The following is a 17,717-nucleotide window of genomic DNA, read 5'->3' as shown; positions in this document are numbered from 1 at the left end:
GCCAATCCTCCTGTTTTTGCTGAGGAAAACTGGCCCTGAGCTAACATCCATGCCCATCTTCCTCTACTTTATATGTGGGACACCTACCACAGCATGGCTTGCCAAGTGGTGCCATGTCTGCACCCGGGATCCGAACCAGCGAACCCCAGGCAGCCGAAGCAGAACGTGAGAACTTAAGCACTGTGCCACCAGGCCGGCCCCTGAGAGTCCCGTGTTTTGACTTAGAGGGGAGTCGAGAGTTACTGTTGTTATTCTGTGCCTCACCTTTGACACTGCTGGCCCGTCACCTAAAACACCTCCCTCCTTCCAGGGCAGCCGGCCTGTCTGCTGGCCGAGCACGGGCTCGGGCCTCATGCTGACCCGATGAGCTGGGCGCACCAGCTGGAGCAGGCTCGGAAGGAGTGGCAGCAGCAATACGTGGCCATTGCCCGGGTGAGCTTCCCGCCTCCACCCGTGGAGGCCGCACCTGGGTCCGCGGCCTGGCACTCCACCGGGACATGCGCTGCCGTCAGGGCTGCTGTCCGGTGGATGACAGGGATGAGCGTTTTTCGTGAACGTGTAACATGTGAAACGTGGCACATGACTTACAATAACGTTATTGGCAGAGTTAGTGGGGAGAATGGCAGGGCGGGAAAGAGAAGGAAGCAGAGGCCTTGGTGCATACTGATGAGAGAGGCTGAGGATAGAAGTCGAGGCCACTGATCATTAGAGTTGGGGGAGAATCTGAGGAATACGAGTTGTCTTCTGGGGACGGTATGTTGTGACCCTGAACCGTGGCATTCACTGCCAATACCACATCCTCAAGGGCCTGTGATGTGAATTTCCTACGTGGGTCAGGGAGATGCCATCTCTGCCTCCGGTCAACACTGCACCCCCACCATGACCTTACTCCCCAGAGTCACGGGCCAGACCTGGAACACTGGGAGTGGTGGGAGGGTCTAGTCTGGATTCTGAACAGCTCATGAAGCCCAGAAAAGATGTGAACCTCTGATGGTGAGGGCGCAGTCGGGGGGAGGGTTGTGGCATCAGGAGGCCAGGTCAGGCCGGTGTCCAAGAATCGTAGAGGTGTGGGTGCAACATGGGGTGCACGCAGCAGCTAGAGTGCTGTTCAAGTAAGCTTCTATGTAACGGGGCAGCTGGATCTACAACTCTTAGCTGCAAGGACTGGGTAGGATTCCCAGGGCAAGAACACAGGAGTTTGTTCCGGTGGACTGTAACAACAGAATGGATTTTTCTCCTCCTTACTCTCCATCAGAATTTCAGGATTTAAGAGCTCTCCTGCTGGTGCGTGGTTTGCTCCAGGTCTGTGTGACTGTCAATCTTCTATGAGCACAACGCCCATCAATGCTGTATTAAAGACTGAGGTGCATTAGGTAGCCAGGAGAGGGTCATCAACAGCTGGTTGTCAGGGGGCTTCGGGGAATGAGATGGAGCGTAGCCGGTTCAGTGGAGGCCCCAGAGAAGGACTGTCCAGGTGGGGTACCAGAGAGGGGCATCCTGACAGTTGGGGACACTGGGAGCCTGAAGAAAATGGTGGGGTAGAGGTCAAGGTGGAGGGACAACGGGAGGGCGGCTGGGAAGGGGGAGCAGAGTGGGAAACTGGCTATGCTTCAGAGCAGCCCTGTCCAGAAGAGCTCAGGCCCCTGACCCCTGCCCTGCCGAGGGCTCACCCCTGCTATCAGGGAGCCCCCAGCCCCGCTTGGCTCACCCCTTCTGGGCTTGCTCTACCAGCCCATTTCACAGGAGGCACAGACAGACGGATTTGATGAGAAGTGGGCAGGAAAGGAGCGTTTCTCTGAGTGTGCTGGCTGCCTGGTGACGGGAACCCTCTCTGTTCTCCTCCAGGAGCGGCAGATGACGGAGACCCTCCCTCACCTTCTCAACGTCAACGAGGACCCACAGCTCACTGGCGTCCTCAAGTACTTCATTCAGCCTGGTACTCTCTCCCGTGACTTACTCTGGCCCTGCTCCTGCTTCTCACCCCAGGAGCATGGTGCTTTTCTTTAAAATTATTTTTTGTGGTAAAATAGACATAACATAAAATTCACTGTGTTAACCATTTTTAAGTGAAGAGTTCAGTGACATTTAGTACATCCACATTGTGCAACCATCACCCCCATTCATCTCCAGACCTTTTTCATCTTCCCAAACTGAACTCTGTACCATTACACAATAGCTCCCCATTCTCCCTCCCCCAGCCCTGGCACCCACCCTTCCACTTTCTATCTCCATGAATTTGACTATTCCAGGGAACTCGCACAGTGGAATCATGCAGTATTGGTCCTTTTGAGACTGGTTTATTTTACTTGGCATAAGGTCCTCAAGATTCATCCATGTTGTGGCACGTGTCAGCATTTCCTACCTTTTTAAGGCTGAATAATATTCCATTGCCTGCATAGACCACCTTTTGCTTACCCGCTCATCCACTGGAAAATGGCACCCGTGTTGCAGTAACATCTGGTTCTCCCCGCTCTGGCCCTGTGCACACTCAAGCCCGTAGAGGGCTCTTGAAGCACGGCAGCGGGGGCCAGGCGGGGGGTGCAGCACGCGGGAGGGCCGGTGGTGCCCTCTGCTCTGTCCCGGGGTCAGTCACAGACAGAAACAGACCTTCACAGACCGGGACCCCCGCTGTGGCCAGCCTTCAGCGCATCTCCTAAGGTCCAGACTCAACGGCTTCTTCCTCCAGAATTCCCGTGAAGAAGGTGGAACTTTACAAAGGTTAAGAGTCCCACAAAAAGGGAAGAAAGTAGAACAATTATCCCTAAGCAAGGTGATGCCCAAGTACCATTATGATCGAAAATCCCAGTGGGAAAATCCCTTCCCATGATCCTGTTGGAGAGGAAACGGCCCTTCCCAGACATCAGACCTGTTCTCTTGTTAAGACCAAATCCTGAAAAATTTTGAAAGCAATTTATCCTAATTCTTTTCAGGTTCATGTGATGCTGGTCAGGCTACTTCAAACGCCATCACTCTTCACGGTTTGGGGTAAGTTTACATGAACTATCTTCGTCCAGCTTCGGAGAGTTGTGACCAGACGAGATTCCCAGAATTCATCTGGTCAGCAACAGGCCAGGCCACAAGTCCTGCTGGACAACCAGGAGCAAGAAATTCCCACCTCCCTCAGCGACCCGCTCCAATGCCGGTGGAAGGGCTTCCATCCTCTCGCCAAAATTCCTCCTGCTGTGCTCACTGTTTCCTTGGTTCGGATCTTGGCAGAAAAGGGAAAGTCAGTTGCGAGACTCGGTGTGATAATTCCACACAAATAGGTTTGCCCAGGAAATGAAGAGAGCTGAAAGCAGAGGCCCACCGAGGCAGCTCATGCCTCTCACGGTCTCACCACCGAAAGCAAGAGCATCCTCAGATCTCTGAGCAAGCACCAAGTGCACTGACAGCAAGCCCAGGCTCGGAGGTGACCCCTCCCCAAGGAGTCCCTCAGAGCCCTCCGGGAGCCCCTGTGGAACCCTACGGTGGGGTTTCATAAACTCACAGCAGTGTCCCACCTCTGTGGCCTCTCTACTCGGAAGGCCACTGCCCTAGGGCTCTCTCTCCTCCTTCCAAGACCTCTGTGTCCTGGCTGCCCACAATTTCCAGCCAATAGGCTCCATCAGCCCTTACAGAGAGTCCTTGCTGGCCAGTCCCCCCAGCTTACCTCAGCCCTCTCACGCCAAAGTGTGGGGGGTTGGGGGGGAGGGGACAGTGCTGACTGAGGGGCCAGTGGGCACCACCTCACCTGCACCACCAGCCTCCAGACCCCTTCTCCTGATTCTTCCTGGGGATTCCCCTCATCTCCCTTTCAGGCCACTTCCTGTGGGGACCCCTAGTCCAACACAGAGGTCTGTAAGTGGCTGAACTCCACATAAGCTGAGGTTAAAAACTTTCCCATAGGATCCCTGGGCCCCAAGCAAACAAGGGATATGGATGGACAGGTGTCTCAACATCCAGAACATTCCATGACAGCCGAGGAGTGCTGGAACATTCTAGAACAGTTAGGAATACAATCACTCAGGGCACACAAATGATGTCCACTGGGCAGCCAATCTGACAACTAGTCCCAAATCCTGTGACATACAAAGTCTGGATTTCTATAACAAAGACCCAGAAACAGATCTAGACTTCTCTGCAGTGCCAGAGGCTCATTAGTCAGTCACCTTCCCAAGCGTCTCTTCTGAAACTTCATTTCACTTTCCCTCCATCAGTCCCACTAGCCCGTGTGTTTTGAGGACTTTGGCTGTGACCCCCATGTCTCCGGGCTCCTTGCAGCTATCGGCACTCAGTCGGTGCTGGTTCTATTAATGCTGGTTCTATTAATAAAAGAATTGCCTCATTCTCTCCCAAGTCTGTGTGCAGGGTCCTTCTGCACCCGCTGTGGCCACGGCACACGGGAGCCCACAGATGCATCGTCAGCAGCTCTAGACTACTGAAGTGTGTGAGTGAGAAAGAGAACTTAAGCTGTTCACTGAAATCTTTATTTGGTCACTTAGACAAACTCTTGTCCTTTTAGAATTTCAGAAAAACACGCTTCCTTCACAAATTTGGATGGTAAAGTGACAGTCACGCCACACAGCAAATGCAAGGTTGTCGTTAACGGGGTGCCCATCACGACCGCGACGAAGCTGCAGCATTTGGTAAACTTTCCTGCCTGAGTCCCACCCAAGAGCCGGGAGAGGTCCTTGTGAGGAGCCCCAGGCCTGGAAACTGCAGCGAGGGTTGGGTGGGCTGGGCACCAACCGCCTCGTGCCCCTCGGCTGCGGGATCACGATAATGACACGGTCACAGCTGTGAAGTTGGGAGATCTGATAAGAATTTGCTGTGTGTTCTTGGCAAGTTGCTTCGCTTCTCTGGACCTCTCCTATAAGGCAGAGCGGGGTGAACTGGATGATCACCAAGATCCCTTCCAGCTTTAACATTTTATGACTTTTTGGTTTTTAAAAAACCTGCCAATGAGAGGGGTTGCACAGCACCTTGCAAACGTCAGCCTCCTTCTGTCTCCTCGCTACCGCCCTGGCCTGCGTCCCAGCACCCCAGGCTCCTACCAGCCTCCCTGCAGCCCAATCCTCCTCCAGTCCGTTCTCCACACCGTGGCCACAGAGAGCCTCTTAGACGAGCAGACTGCATTAGGTCACTCCCCTCTGAAGTCCTGCAGGGCCTCCCTTTGAGGACGCCTGCGCGAGCTGCCCGCCCCGCCTCCTCCAGCCGCGCTGCTCTGCGCGCCTCCCTAGTCACGCTGACCTCCTGGGTGCTCAAAACACCCCAGGCCCTGTCCGCAGCAGCCTTCCCCGCCTCGCAGAAACCAGCCGTACTGGAACTCTCACCTTAATAGACCACTCCCGAAGGGGCCTTCTCTAATCCCCGGATAAACGCGGCCCCGCGGATACGCTGCAGAAGCCCCGCCCCTTTCCTCTAAGCGCTCTCACGGGTAGTGGTCACGTCGTTAGTCTGTCAAGCGCTGCTGGGAGGCGTTGGGTCTGTTTGGCCCCAGTGATTCCCAGTGTTTGATGGAGAGTCAGCGCTCAGTGTGGAATAAGGAAATAAATTGAAAGCATGCCCCCAGAGGCAGGATGCCACCCCTTCCCTCCTCACACATGGGTCTCTCCCCTGTTTCGGGGGGCTCAGGCGGGTTTTGTGACTTAACTCAGCTGGGCTGGGCACAGGGCCTTGGCCCTGCTGGAGCAGGCTGACCTGGCCCCTTCTGGCCTCCGAAGGGTCCTATGAGGGCAGCCTCCTTCTCTGATCCGACTCTCTCCTCCCTAGGACCGAATTATTTTAGGCTCCAACAGTGCCTACCTCTACATCGGGTTTCCCTCAGAGCGAGGCAGCGACGACTTGAGCAGATTTGATTACGACTTTTTCCAGCTGGAGAGAGCAGCTGCGGAGGGAGTGAGCGCGGACAAGCTCGGTGAGCAGCCTCGGCCCTGACTTCCGGCATTCACCATGGGCTGATCTGAAAGCAACTGCTTTCACTGTGTGCTCTCCGGCTTTGTTAAGGAAATAATCTTCTATTGTGTCAAAGTACAATGTTTAGAAAGTTAAAATATGATTTCCACACAAATATAGAGCGAGCACACATCAGATTTAATTCATTAAACTGATTCCCTCGTGAATGGGGGTATAGATGGTTCCAAGGAGTTGGGGGCAGTAGTGTATATGGCACGCTGGGGTGAGATTGCCGAGTCAGGCAAAGCTAACCAATGGCCTTCGGGCAATAATCTTCTACGGATAAAAATCATTTTAAATTGCCGGTCTTTGACAAAGTAACATCTAACAGCTCAGAGTCCAGGCCCTAATGAATAGTAAGTAGTAAGTACACAGTGGGACATTCCCCTAGGGAAACAGAGACGCCTACACAAGGCTCTGCCAGGACACTTAAAGGACAGCCGCCCTTCGCCTTCTGTCCATGTTTCGGATGATCTTTCTTGACGGCTCTCCCTTGCACTTGAAGCCTTTTCTTCTGTGGTCATCGCGTGGCTCTCTCGTGGGCACAGTCCCCACTGCGTCTTAGCCCGGAAGTCAGCAGTTGTCAGCTGGCCTGTCCCCAGCCTCACACATGTTCTGCCCTCGTTTCCCAGAGCCTCTTGCCATGGCAGGGAAGCATTTGTCTCTAATTCTTAATTTTGAAACAATTTCTTGAAACGTGTAAAAACGTTTCAAGAGTGGTGCATAGAACTCTCATACACACTTCACTCAGGTTTCCTAACATTTTACTACATTTGCTTTGTTATAGGGGTGTGTGTGTGTGTGTGTGTGTATACAGATATGCGTATATAGATAATTTGTTTCTAAACCCTTTGAGAGTAAGTTGCAGACATGATGCTAGCAATCTGGGATTCCTCATACGCGAGACCGCTCAGAAGCCCTACCATCTCCCTCGTCCATCTCTTCCCACGCCTCTGATGGAGGCTCCTGAGCACCTTTGCTCCCCTCCCCTCCTCAGGCCCCGGTTCAGTCGCTCAGGTGAGCTGTGGTCCCAGGGCTCCCCCGGAAGCCAGGGGAGGTTGGACTCCACTGAGATCCTCGTGCTGTGCTGGGCTGCCCAGAGGAGGAGCATCTCTCACGTGCCAGCACCTAACCTTTCCTCAAGCACACGAGCTCTCCCTGAACTTGCTGTAACAGACCCGTGGGTGGAGGGCAGTGGGGTGCACACACATTTGTGCAAAATAGTTCCTCCCTTTTCCCTACACCAGAGGTTTTTTCTCAGAATTTTAGCAAAATAAATTGATTTGAAATTCACCTCCTTGCTCATTTTCTGCTGAAGTTCCTGACCGAAAACAAATCAGCCAATAAACGAGACTCTCTAGTACCAAGCCTGGACGCTCCATCTATTCATTTATTGATTTACAGGGTCGACTGCACACCTGTCTTCCCAGCCCAGAGCTGGTGGTGCAATGTGGGTGAACACGCCCCAGCCCCTGGGTTGAAGGTGCTCAGCATCTAAGTAGACTGTGGGTCCTCAACAAGGCAGCTGGCGGGCAGTTCTGGGGAGTCACCCCTCAGGGCCACAGGGCACGGTGTGAACCCATGGGCAGGGAATCCCTAAAGAGCTGAGAGTTCCTGCCACAAGGCAGCACCAACCTGGGTCTGGCAGGGGGATTGCTTCTCCCAAAATCTCCACGATCCCCTCCTCCAAGCCACCCCAAACTAAATAGAAGTAAGAACAGGTTGCTCGCTGTGCCAGCTGTAGCTTCAGGATAAATCCCCAGACCTTCTTCCTAGACAACCATTTTTTACCTCCCCAACCTCTTCGCCCTGGACAGTCTGGAGCCACCTTGGGTCAAGGACCTTGAGACAAAGAATGGGAACCCAGGGCAGAGAGCCTCCTGTCATGAAGCTGCCAAGATTCATGGGTTGAGATGAGCAACTACTTAAGCAAAAGCTAGGCAATATCTTTTTTTCCTCACTTATTTAGTTTTTTTTTTTTAAATTACATCCTTGTCCGGGGCTGGCCCCATGACCTAGTGGTTAAGTTCTACATGCTCTGCTTTGGAGGCCCAGGGTTCAGTTCCCAGGCCTGGACCTATACCACTTTTCAGCAGCCATGCTGTGGTGGCAACCCACATACAAAATAGAGGAAGATTGGCACAGATGTTAGCTCAGGGCAAATCTTTCTCAGCAAAAAAAAAGAAAGAAGAAGAAAAAGAATCCAAAAATTACATGCTTGTAAATGTAGAATGAATGAACCAATGAGCATCCCAGAGCAAGTGACTGACTTTTCCTTCTGTTCTGCTTTTCCCCTAGGTGCTGTGAACAGTGGAGATGGGAAAGCAGACCCCAGTGTCCTGGCTGTGTTCCAGGACTACATCAAACTGATGCCACTGGTTGCAGAAGCAAATCAAATGAGTGAAGAGCTGGGGAAGGCAAGAGCTAGAATTGGCATGTCAAGTCCAGAAAGGACCTTGGGGAACAGGTTCCACACCCCCCACTCCCACTGCCTCAAACTGGCTTCATGGTATAGACGAGGACACAGAGGCCTGGGGAGGGGAGGTGCTTTGCCCAAGACTCCACACTGAGCCAGTGACAGAACCTGGGCCAACACCCAGGCCTTCCCAGTCTCAGCCCCTAGAGCCATGCCTTCCACCTCTGGCCCATCAGAGCCACCAGAACCATCAGGACCCCAGACCAATCCTTGCTCACCTGACCACTCGATCCCAGATTATCCTCCCAAGTGGCCTCTCTGGGTCAGGGATTATGGTGGCTTCTACACCACAGAGAAGACCTGGGATAGGTTAGCTCCCTGGTGACACAGGAACCCTGTCATTGGGAAACTCATAAGGGACTTAATCACTTTGGTAAGGGCTACACGTTAGTTCCAGAATATTGAGAAATTCTGGTGCTTTGTCATTTCTTTTGGTGGCAATTCCAACACGCAAGAGTTGGACTATTTTCTTTTAGAAAGCCTGAGTGTGAAGAGAATGAAAGAGAAATTGCAAAGATGGTGTAGGCTGGTAAATGTAGGATTTTATTTAGTGAGTAGTGTTTCTCTTACCAGGGACTTAAAATGGAATTGAAAGTGAAGAATCTGGCTTTGTCAGATTCCAGGGGCTACGACCTACAGAAAGAGGTCATGGTGAAGGTGACCAATCAGAGGACTCATGAGGTGAGGCTGCCGCTGTGGGTGGGCGTGGGCCTCCACAAGGGGTTTCTGAGCAGGTTTCCTAAGCACGCAGGTTAGTTTTACCAGCTATAGCCTGTGGAGACCCAGCAAAGGGGCTAGATGTCTTCCAAGTGTGAGCTGGGATTCTGGGGGACAGACTCCAGGGACAGGAGGACGCTCCGCCATGTCTCCCCTCCTGAGCTTCTCTGCCACACAGCACCAAGTTCTGGAATCTTTCCTAACCACTGGCAGTGAGCTCGTTCTGTTTATTTTTAACATGACTCAAAGGCTTTACTTTCAGAAGGGAGTCTGAAAGTTTATTGAATTGGTAATGGTGTCCCTGTGCGTATGTGTGTGTGCACGACAAAGAGAGATCTGCCATTCTGAAACGAGGAGAAAATCCACACTGTCATTAAGATTCCAGAAAAGTCCATTTCACAAACTCCACTGGCTGATCCATTCCCGTGTTTGACATTGCTCACATCAGGAAGGACCTTTTTAGGAACTGAAGACCCGTTTCCTCTCCCTCTGCTTAACAGAGAAGAGCAGGCCCATCTTTTGGCGTCCCTTGTGTATGTCATGCTTTTGGAGCAGCCCTCAGACTTCTGGCTCCGGGAGAACGCTCACTCCTTAGCCTGTCTTCAGAGGACGTGCCTCTAATTCTCAGCTGACCTTTGGGTGGACTGCTCCCTCCCAGATCCTCAGGGCACACACACCCCTCCTTAGCCATGAGTCTTGCAGCAAACATGCACTGGAGGAGGGGCTGGCCACGCTGGGGACTTTTCGGTCACTGAGTGATCTGCTCCACTGAGCAACTAACTGATGCTTCTCTGGGTTTAACTTTTCTGCTCATTTCCTAAAGTTGTCAACATTTTCTGGGTCAAGACCAATTTTAAAACTTTTAAAAATTATGAAATATGAAAAACACAGAGAAAAGACTATAAATGTGTATGTTCACATTATATTGTAAATCCCTAGGTACTTACCACCCAGTTCAAGGGGTTTTGTGCTTCTGTCTGCCAGGGGCCGGAGCCGGCAAGTTCACCACTGGAGTTTAACTGGCCCCCAGGCTGTGAGTGCCCAGGAGCGAATCTGGGTCAGGGCCATTCTGGAGCGCAGCTTCTCAGAAGCTTTTCCTTTCTCCCTCTGACCAGTGCCAAGGTGGCCTCCTCTACATCTCCCAGGGTTGGAGGAAAGGGAGAGACGGTGTCTGAGTCTGTTTGGGCTTTATAGCAAAATACCAAAGAGTGGGGGCTTAAACAACAATTTACTGCTCACAGTTCTGGAGGCGAGGGAGTCCCAGATCATGGCACGGGCAGATTCGGTGTCTGGTGAGGATTTCCTGGCTCACAGACGGCCGTCTTCTCTGTGTGTCCTCACTCGGGTGGGGGGGTCTCTTTTATATGGGCACTAATCCCATTCACAAGGGCTGTACCCTCATGACCTAATCACCTCCCAAAGGCCCCGCCTCCTGATGCCATCACACGGGGGTTAGGTTTCAACCTATGAATTTTGGGGACACACACACACAGTCCAGAGCAGCATGTTTGACGCTGGCTCACCTCACACTCCCAGTGTAGCTCTCAGGAGTCCTAGTATGATGCGGGAGGGTCTCCTGTAAGACCCCCCATCCCTGGGGAGTCAGCCTTGACTTCTATGCCATGTCCCATGAGGCCTTCCCTGCTGAGCTCTCACTGGGTATGTGGTTTTGGTTCTGGTGTTTTTGGCAAATGCCATCAGGGCAAAGAATCTCTGGTGATCCAATATTCTATATGCCTCTTTGGGGCCAGGTGTCCCCCAGAATTTGGTCTGGCAGTTTCCTACTGTCTTGTCTGATCTTGTTTTAAGGAGATTTTTAATTTTTAAAATCTGTTTTCCATATTATTCCATTTTTTATTGTTTATTTCTTACTACAGTTTAAGGTGACTTGGAAACTACTTTATTCAGCCTTGTTTATTGTTAGCAGAAGGGTTACCTAACACACCCAGCCGTTACCAGAAATAGAACGGCACGACGGTGTTACATTTGATTCTTGAGCGTGTGGTGTGAGAGCTGAGGGCCTGGGGACATTTTGTTTTCTTCCTTCAGCGTGACATCCCTGTCACAGTCACGGACAACTGAGTGACAGGACTGCTCCTGGGTAAACCCCACTGGGTTCTTTTTTTATTTTTTTGAGGAAGATTAGCCCTGAGCTAACTGCTGCCAATCCTCCTCTTTTTGCTGAGGAAGACTGGCCCTGAGCTAACATCCGTGCCCATCTTCCTCTACTTTATACGTGGGACACCTACCACAGCATGGTGTGTCAAGCGGTGCCATGTCCACACCCGGCATCTGAACCGGCCAATCCCGGGCCGCCGAGAAGCGGAACGTGTGAACTTAACCGCTGCGCCACTGGGCCAGCCCCTGGGTTCACTTTTAAGGTTTTGTGCCCTAATTACTTTTACGCAATTTTTTCCTATTTTTCTTTTTTCTCACGCAGTGAGTAGTCTTACTGATCTGTCATCTTTAAGGTTGTCCATTTTTATCTTTTAAAAGTACCAGTGACCTTTCCTCAAATTAAGCTCCACCTTCCTCAGGAGCCTCTGAAAGGCTGGCAGTAACTCCTGGTGGTTTCTTGGAACATGTGTGTGATTTGAAGGCTAAAGGAAAGACTGGCGGCGAGCAGCAGCGGGTCCCAGGCACAGACACGAATGGCACTCCTTTGGTGGCTGACCTTGTAAATGTTTGCCCTGGGACCCCTTGGGCGGTGAACACTGCCGCAGCTGTTGGGAGGAAAGAGTGCCTGTGGGTAGTTTTGTGTGACTGTCAGAGTCGCAAATCAAGGAGAAGCTGAGGAGCGAGCCCAGGCGATGTGAGGCTGGGGAGGGTCTTCTGAACTGGAAATGCTGCCAGCTTGAGGTTACTTTTCAGCAGCACCTGCCCAAGTGTCGGCTCAGGTGACAGGCACTTCCAGCCAGAGTGTCTGCTCCTGCCCTGCAGGGCCACCCCGGGAGGAAGGGTCCCACAGAGCCTCGCTGACCTGCCAAGGGTGCCATCGCTTCTATCTGTCCCAGGCCTGCGCTCTGTCCACTGATCTCATTAGCTTGATTCCCACTATCTTAGTTCCCTAGCCTGAAGGTCTCAGAACCCACTAGAATTCCTGTTGCACTCTGCTGCCCATAATATATGCCACAGCCAGGTTCTCATTTTGCCTTTATGACGCCTCTGGGAGAGGAGCACTGTGTTCTTCAATTTACTTGAGAAAACAGAAAAGGAATGAAGGCTTTTTAGTGTCTAGAGGAGGTCCTTTCTATGAAGACACGTAACACTAAGAGAGAATGACTTATCTGTCAGTTTTTTAGGTTTTTTTCCAAATTGCTCAGAGGAGGAGTTGCTATTTTTACCTGGTTACCACTTCCGACGTGACATCATTGGTCAAGAAATTTTCTGTCTAACTTGAATCCCTCATCCTGCAGATTATGCTCATCGCTAGCCATGCTCATGCAGAGGCCCGGTCCCTCACCAGTGGCAGGCCTTGTCCTGGGCTTCCTGCTCACGGGTGTGAGTGCACAAGTTTATCATCCTACGGTTCTGTAGGCTACAGTCCGACACACACCTCCCTGGCTACGAGCACAGTGGCAGCTGGGCTGCCTTGCTTTCTGGAGGTGCAAGGGAGAAGCTGTTTCCTCGCTTTCTCAAGCTTCTAGAGGGCTGCCAACATTCCTTGGGTCACGGCCCCTTCCTTCATCTCCAAGGTCAGCCACACAGCATCTCTCCTGCCCTGCTTCCATCACCATCGTGCTCTCTCTGACCCTCTTCTGCTTCCTCTTCCACATTTAAGGCCCACATTCGGCCCACCTAGATAATCCAAGGCAATCTCCCTGTAATCCAAGGTCAGTTGATAAGCAGACTTAATTCCATCTGCAGCCTTGTTTCCCCTTTGCTAGGTAAAGTAACATATTCACAGGCTCCAGAGACTGGGACATGGACATCTTTGAGGGCCATTCTTCTGTGTACCACAAGCCGCAAACCTTCATTTCTCCTAGGAGGGTCTGTTTTCTAACTCCTTCATCATCTCCTCTAAGTCATTTCCTGGACTCCAGCAACTCAAGCGATGCTGAAGTAAAAGGTCCAGGAAGAACATGGTGCTCTTGAAGGACCTCACCAAAGCTGTTTGATGAGAGTGTTATGTGGTCTTGGGTACCCAAAACCCAGCCCACAGGGGGCACACTGGGAAAAATCATAGAAATGACTTGAAGAGCCACAGATGAAATCAAATATTGGTGAGTGACCTTTGTATTTCCAGGTGTGGATTTGGTCAAAAGCCAAGTTTATCAATAGGAAATTCCTAATGGAGGAGCTTTACCAGCGCTTTCTAGATGGAGAAGACAGCCACGTAGCTCAGGAAGATGACCCTTTCTGGGATCCTCTCGAGGTCATCCACTTGGGCTCAGCTCACATCTGGCTTCAGTCGCTTGCCTACTGCATGAAGCTTGAGGAGCAAGTAGAGTTTCTGAACTGCGACGGGCTGGAGGAGGCAGTGTTGCATATCCACATAAGCCCCTGCTCCCCGACAGGACAGTAGGTATCTCCTCCCCCTTGCCTAGTTCTGTCAAACATGGAAAACTCATCTCAAGCCTGGGTTCTTCTGGAGGGGGTGGTCAACCTTGCACCCCGAAGAGGTCATTCATGAGACAAATGAATGAACTTCTTCATTCATGATTTGACCTCACCGAATCTGATTTTTGCCATGGTAGCCAAATCAGCTGACCTGAAATATTTAAAATCCCTGCTGATGAGGCCCAACAACCAGGAGCGGAAAGCCAATCTTCCAGCTCACCCTCTCCCGCTCCTTGGTACACGCTCTGATCATTTCTTTGCTCCTCTTCTCAAGGCAGGGACTGAGGTGTATTTGTTGTCTGGCCTCATTCTATGCCGTTATCTGATCTTTCCGTGGGCACAGCCTTTGTTTTAACTCTGCTCCATTACCTGTTACCCTCCTCTCCGAATAGCTCATCTGTTTTCTCTCTTTAGGCCATAGGCAGTCAGGCAGTTTTTACAAAAGCTAGTTTCTTAGCAGTTCTAAGCAAAGAGGCTGGCACGGGGGTCCTCAGAGGCACCGACTGAAATGTTTTTGTTTTTCTGAAGAGGAAATAGGCTCAAGAAGGGAGCAAGAGAACCATAAGGTCCTGTGACTGAGAGACCACCCTGACCATTGGTTCACTGCCTTTACTGGGACTCCAAGCAACTTTCTGGTCATTTGGCTACCTCGGGCGTCTTGGCTGCCTGACGGTTATATTCCCCACAGCAAATTAATACAGGAGCATTCTAGTTTATAGGTTCCAGTCTTTAGGAGTTTGGTCGATGTGAGAGAGGTCCCCATTGGAAAGCTGTCAAGATCAGTTTTCGAGCTTGTAGGCCTAGAGTTGACTGGATTATGAAGAATTCACCAAGAAAACTGACACCTCGAGACTGCATCTGGGCAGCCTCTGTCCCACTGAGAACCTACCTCCATCTTTAATGCTCGTTTAGCACCCATGTCTGAGTGCATTTACTGCACGAAGCTGTGATACTCCCGTCTCCTCCTGGAGAAGGCTGTGAGCGCCCTGAGAATGTCCCTATCTTACCTTGAAGTACCAGCAGGGGACTGGTTTCTTGTGAAGTGTCTCTTGAATGAATGAATTCTGTAAGCTGATAATGTTACTATTTCTCCTTCAGCGAACTCAGCCATCTCTTACGGAGTCTATGTAATTCCCTTTGCCATCACAGTCCTAACTTGCTCGGGCCCAGGCTAACCTGTGATCAATGTTCACCTCTTCTGTTTGTAGAGCATGTGGTGAGGAGGATGTGGTCATTGACCCTTTGGAGCTGCTGGGCAAGAGGATGGATTTCCAGATTCGCATTGTGCGATGCCTTGGCGCCAAGTGGCTAAAGGAAGACGCAGAGCGGGGTGTTCAGATTGGGTACCAGCCTGCCCTGTAGAGTGGCTGTGCACAAACCACCCACCTTGGGGGCTCCAGGGGAAGGGAGTCTTTCTTCAAGTTTTAAAACTGAGTTTATCATGAAGTTTTCTTAAGTTTCTCTCCTTGCTCAACCCCAAAATGACTATTTCCCTCACCTGTTTTTAATAGGGAAGCTGCAAGTCCCTCCAGGTCGCTGGACTGCGATCAATGTTTACTGATCTTTGAAGTGATTGAAACAATAGTCATAAATTTTAATTATGAAAAAGAATATCCAGGGAGCCAACCCCGTGGCCCAGTGGTTAAGTTGGCACGCTCCGCTTTGGCGGCCCAGGGTGTCGCCGGTTCGGATCCTGGGCACGGACATGGCACCGCTCGTCAGGCCATGTTGAGATGGCATCCCACATGCCACACCAGAGGCACTCACAACTAGGATATACAACTACGTACTGGGGTGGGGGATGCGGTTGGGGAAAAGAAGGAGGAAAAGAAAAAGAGGACTGGCAACAGATATTAGCTCAGGTGCAAATCCTAAAAAAAAAAAATAAGAATATCCAGTAAAACTGTATTATCTAAGTAGAATTTTTTTTTTGAGTTGGGAACAAAAGGACTGTACTACAATATGGCAGAGTGCCAGATATGCTTAAACTAATTAGACTAAAAGGCTATGAAGAGATAAAGCAATAAAGAAAAGGAGACTTTGAAGGACAAAAACCAAACCACCACCTGACATGGAAAATGAACAATTTTAGATTATGTAGGTAGAAAGTGTTTCTCAACCCCCCCTTTTTTTTTAAAGGTTGGCACCTGAGCTAACAACTGCCACCAATCTTTTTTTTTTTTTCTGCTTTTTCTCCCCAAGTCTCACCAGTATGTAGTTGTATATTTTAACTGTGGGTCCTTCTAGTTGTGGCATGTGGGATGCCACCTCAGCATGGCCTGATGAGTGGTGCCATGTCCGCGCCCAGGATCCAAACCAGTGAAACCCCAGGCTGCCGAAGCAGTGTGTGTGAACTTAACCACTCGGCCACGGGGCCAGCCCGTTTTCCTCTTTTGTTAGACATTTGATATGATCTATGCAGTGATGAGGCTCATGTCGAATAGCTGAGATGTTGGAGGTAGTAATCATGAGAATCAATTACAAGTCAGCTTTTACCGACTAACCCATGCAGGCTATAATTCTTTGGCTTATCTGATCTTTTTCTTTACAAATGTGTCCCTTTTGGTTTTAAATTATGTTTTATGGTCTTTTCTCAGGTACAGAATTTATGATCTTCCAAACACTTTATATACCAAGCCTGTATGGAAAACTGTGAATCCCCAAATTGAAGAGACTGTGCAATTTACGGCCTTAAATGCATCTCAGGAGTTTCTGAATTATTTACAGACAAATGCTCTCATTGTTGATTTATGGGGTCTTCAAGGTACCATATTTATTGCATTCTTCAATCAGATTTCATGTCAGTATATCTAGGGCTGCAGAGGAGGTGGAGGGAGGTGGTCAGGGTCTTAACAGCAGTGGCCAAGGGCCATCTTCTCCTGGTCCCTGGGTTCTAGTCCACAGGTGATTGATTACTTGGTTTAAACATCTCCTCACACAACACTGGGGCTGGACAACTGAGACGTTTCTTTCCTTAACGGTGTCTCCTCCGCACTGTAGAAGGCTGTGCCGAACGGAGCTGCTGTGAGCCAGACCTCATGACCACAGGTGAAGGCCACATCATGGTGGACACCAAGAAAATTTCCACCGTGATGGATACAGGCAAGGTGTGTACATTTATGGACATTAAATTGATGTCACTGATGACTAGAAGATCTCAGAGGACAGCCTGGGAATCATCAATGTTCCTTCTTCTTAAGAGACGTTTTCTAGATTTACTCCTGTATACCCTGAGGGGCTTTGACCCTGCTCACTGCAGCGCCCCCCCCATTCCCCTTAGTTTTCATGTGGTAGTAAAAACTGTCAGTCTCAAAGGAAATGCAAATAATCCAGCAAAAGGCTAAACTGACATGTTTTTTGTAGAGTACATCGAACCAGATATCAGAACTCTATCTGAAGCTGCTCAAGTTAGAACAGGAGACAGAGCTCCTCAGAAACATTAATAGAGCGCTTAGAGAGGAAAATGTGCTTCTCAAAGCATCACTTGAGAAAACTGGATCTAGTCAACAAGGTGAGAGGCTGCTCGAGTCTTGGTGGTTTAGTCTATCTGTGAACTCCTACATCTGCAAGGAGTATTTGTCTTTCTAAGAAGTGGATTTTTTAATGAGTTAATCTATATCTTGTTTCATTAAAAAAAAAAAAACGAAGAACTTTTTTTTTCCTTCTGCCTTGTAAGATTTCTTTGGATGGGTCCAAACTGGTCCCTGATAAATGCTGATGCAGTAAAATGCCACCAAGATAAACAAATGCATAAATACCTGGATAAGTAACCAGGTGGATAAATAGATGTCATCTTTTCTTTCCACCTTAGCACATAAGCCTTCCAATACCCTGAAGGTAACCGGGATGACAGAGCAATTGCCAGCAGCCAGAGATATTAATCAAGTGTGCAGCCAGCAAGCCAGCTATGACAGAGAATTTGCCAAAGCTCTCAAGGTGTTCTACCAAAGCATGAACATGGCAAGAGGGCAGTTTCTCCGACTGAGACTTTATAAACCTCCTGTAAGTAACCAGAATCCTGGGAGCAAAA

General features: G+C 50.2%; 1 protein-coding gene and 1 long non-coding RNA gene across 3 annotated transcripts in view; one reads left to right on the top strand and one right to left on the bottom strand.

The window, feature by feature from the left end:
* KIF28 (kinesin family member 28) overlaps positions 1-17,717 on the top strand; it is a 65,550-nt gene that overhangs the window by 44,153 nt on the left and 3,680 nt on the right. For both annotated transcript variants that reach the window (XM_014738011.3, XM_070255767.1), the window contains exons 10-22: positions 311-432; positions 1,846-1,936; positions 2,931-2,985; positions 4,502-4,625; positions 5,752-5,896; positions 8,233-8,351; positions 8,984-9,091; positions 13,374-13,648; positions 14,896-15,030; positions 16,285-16,451; positions 16,688-16,794; positions 17,051-17,198; positions 17,499-17,689. In XM_014738011.3, coding sequence (XP_014593497.3) covers positions 311-432; positions 1,846-1,936; positions 2,931-2,985; positions 4,502-4,625; positions 5,752-5,896; positions 8,233-8,351; positions 8,984-9,091; positions 13,374-13,648; positions 14,896-15,030; positions 16,285-16,451; positions 16,688-16,794; positions 17,051-17,198; positions 17,499-17,689 — 1,787 coding nt within the window. The remainder of the gene's footprint in view (positions 1-310; positions 433-1,845; positions 1,937-2,930; positions 2,986-4,501; positions 4,626-5,751; positions 5,897-8,232; positions 8,352-8,983; positions 9,092-13,373; positions 13,649-14,895; positions 15,031-16,284; positions 16,452-16,687; positions 16,795-17,050; positions 17,199-17,498; positions 17,690-17,717) is intronic.
* On the bottom strand, positions 4,445-5,391 carry LOC138921538 (uncharacterized). The gene is made up of 2 exons (XR_011434174.1): positions 5,313-5,391; positions 4,445-4,934 (listed from the first exon to the last, which is right to left on the bottom strand). It is a non-coding gene; the product is annotated as an uncharacterized lncRNA (long non-coding RNA).

Source organism: Equus caballus, chromosome 30, assembly GCF_041296265.1.
Source record: "Equus caballus isolate H_3958 breed thoroughbred chromosome 30, TB-T2T, whole genome shotgun sequence".
NCBI lineage: Eukaryota > Metazoa > Chordata > Mammalia > Perissodactyla > Equidae > Equus > Equus caballus.
This window is presented reverse-complemented; position numbering and strand designations above follow the sequence as displayed.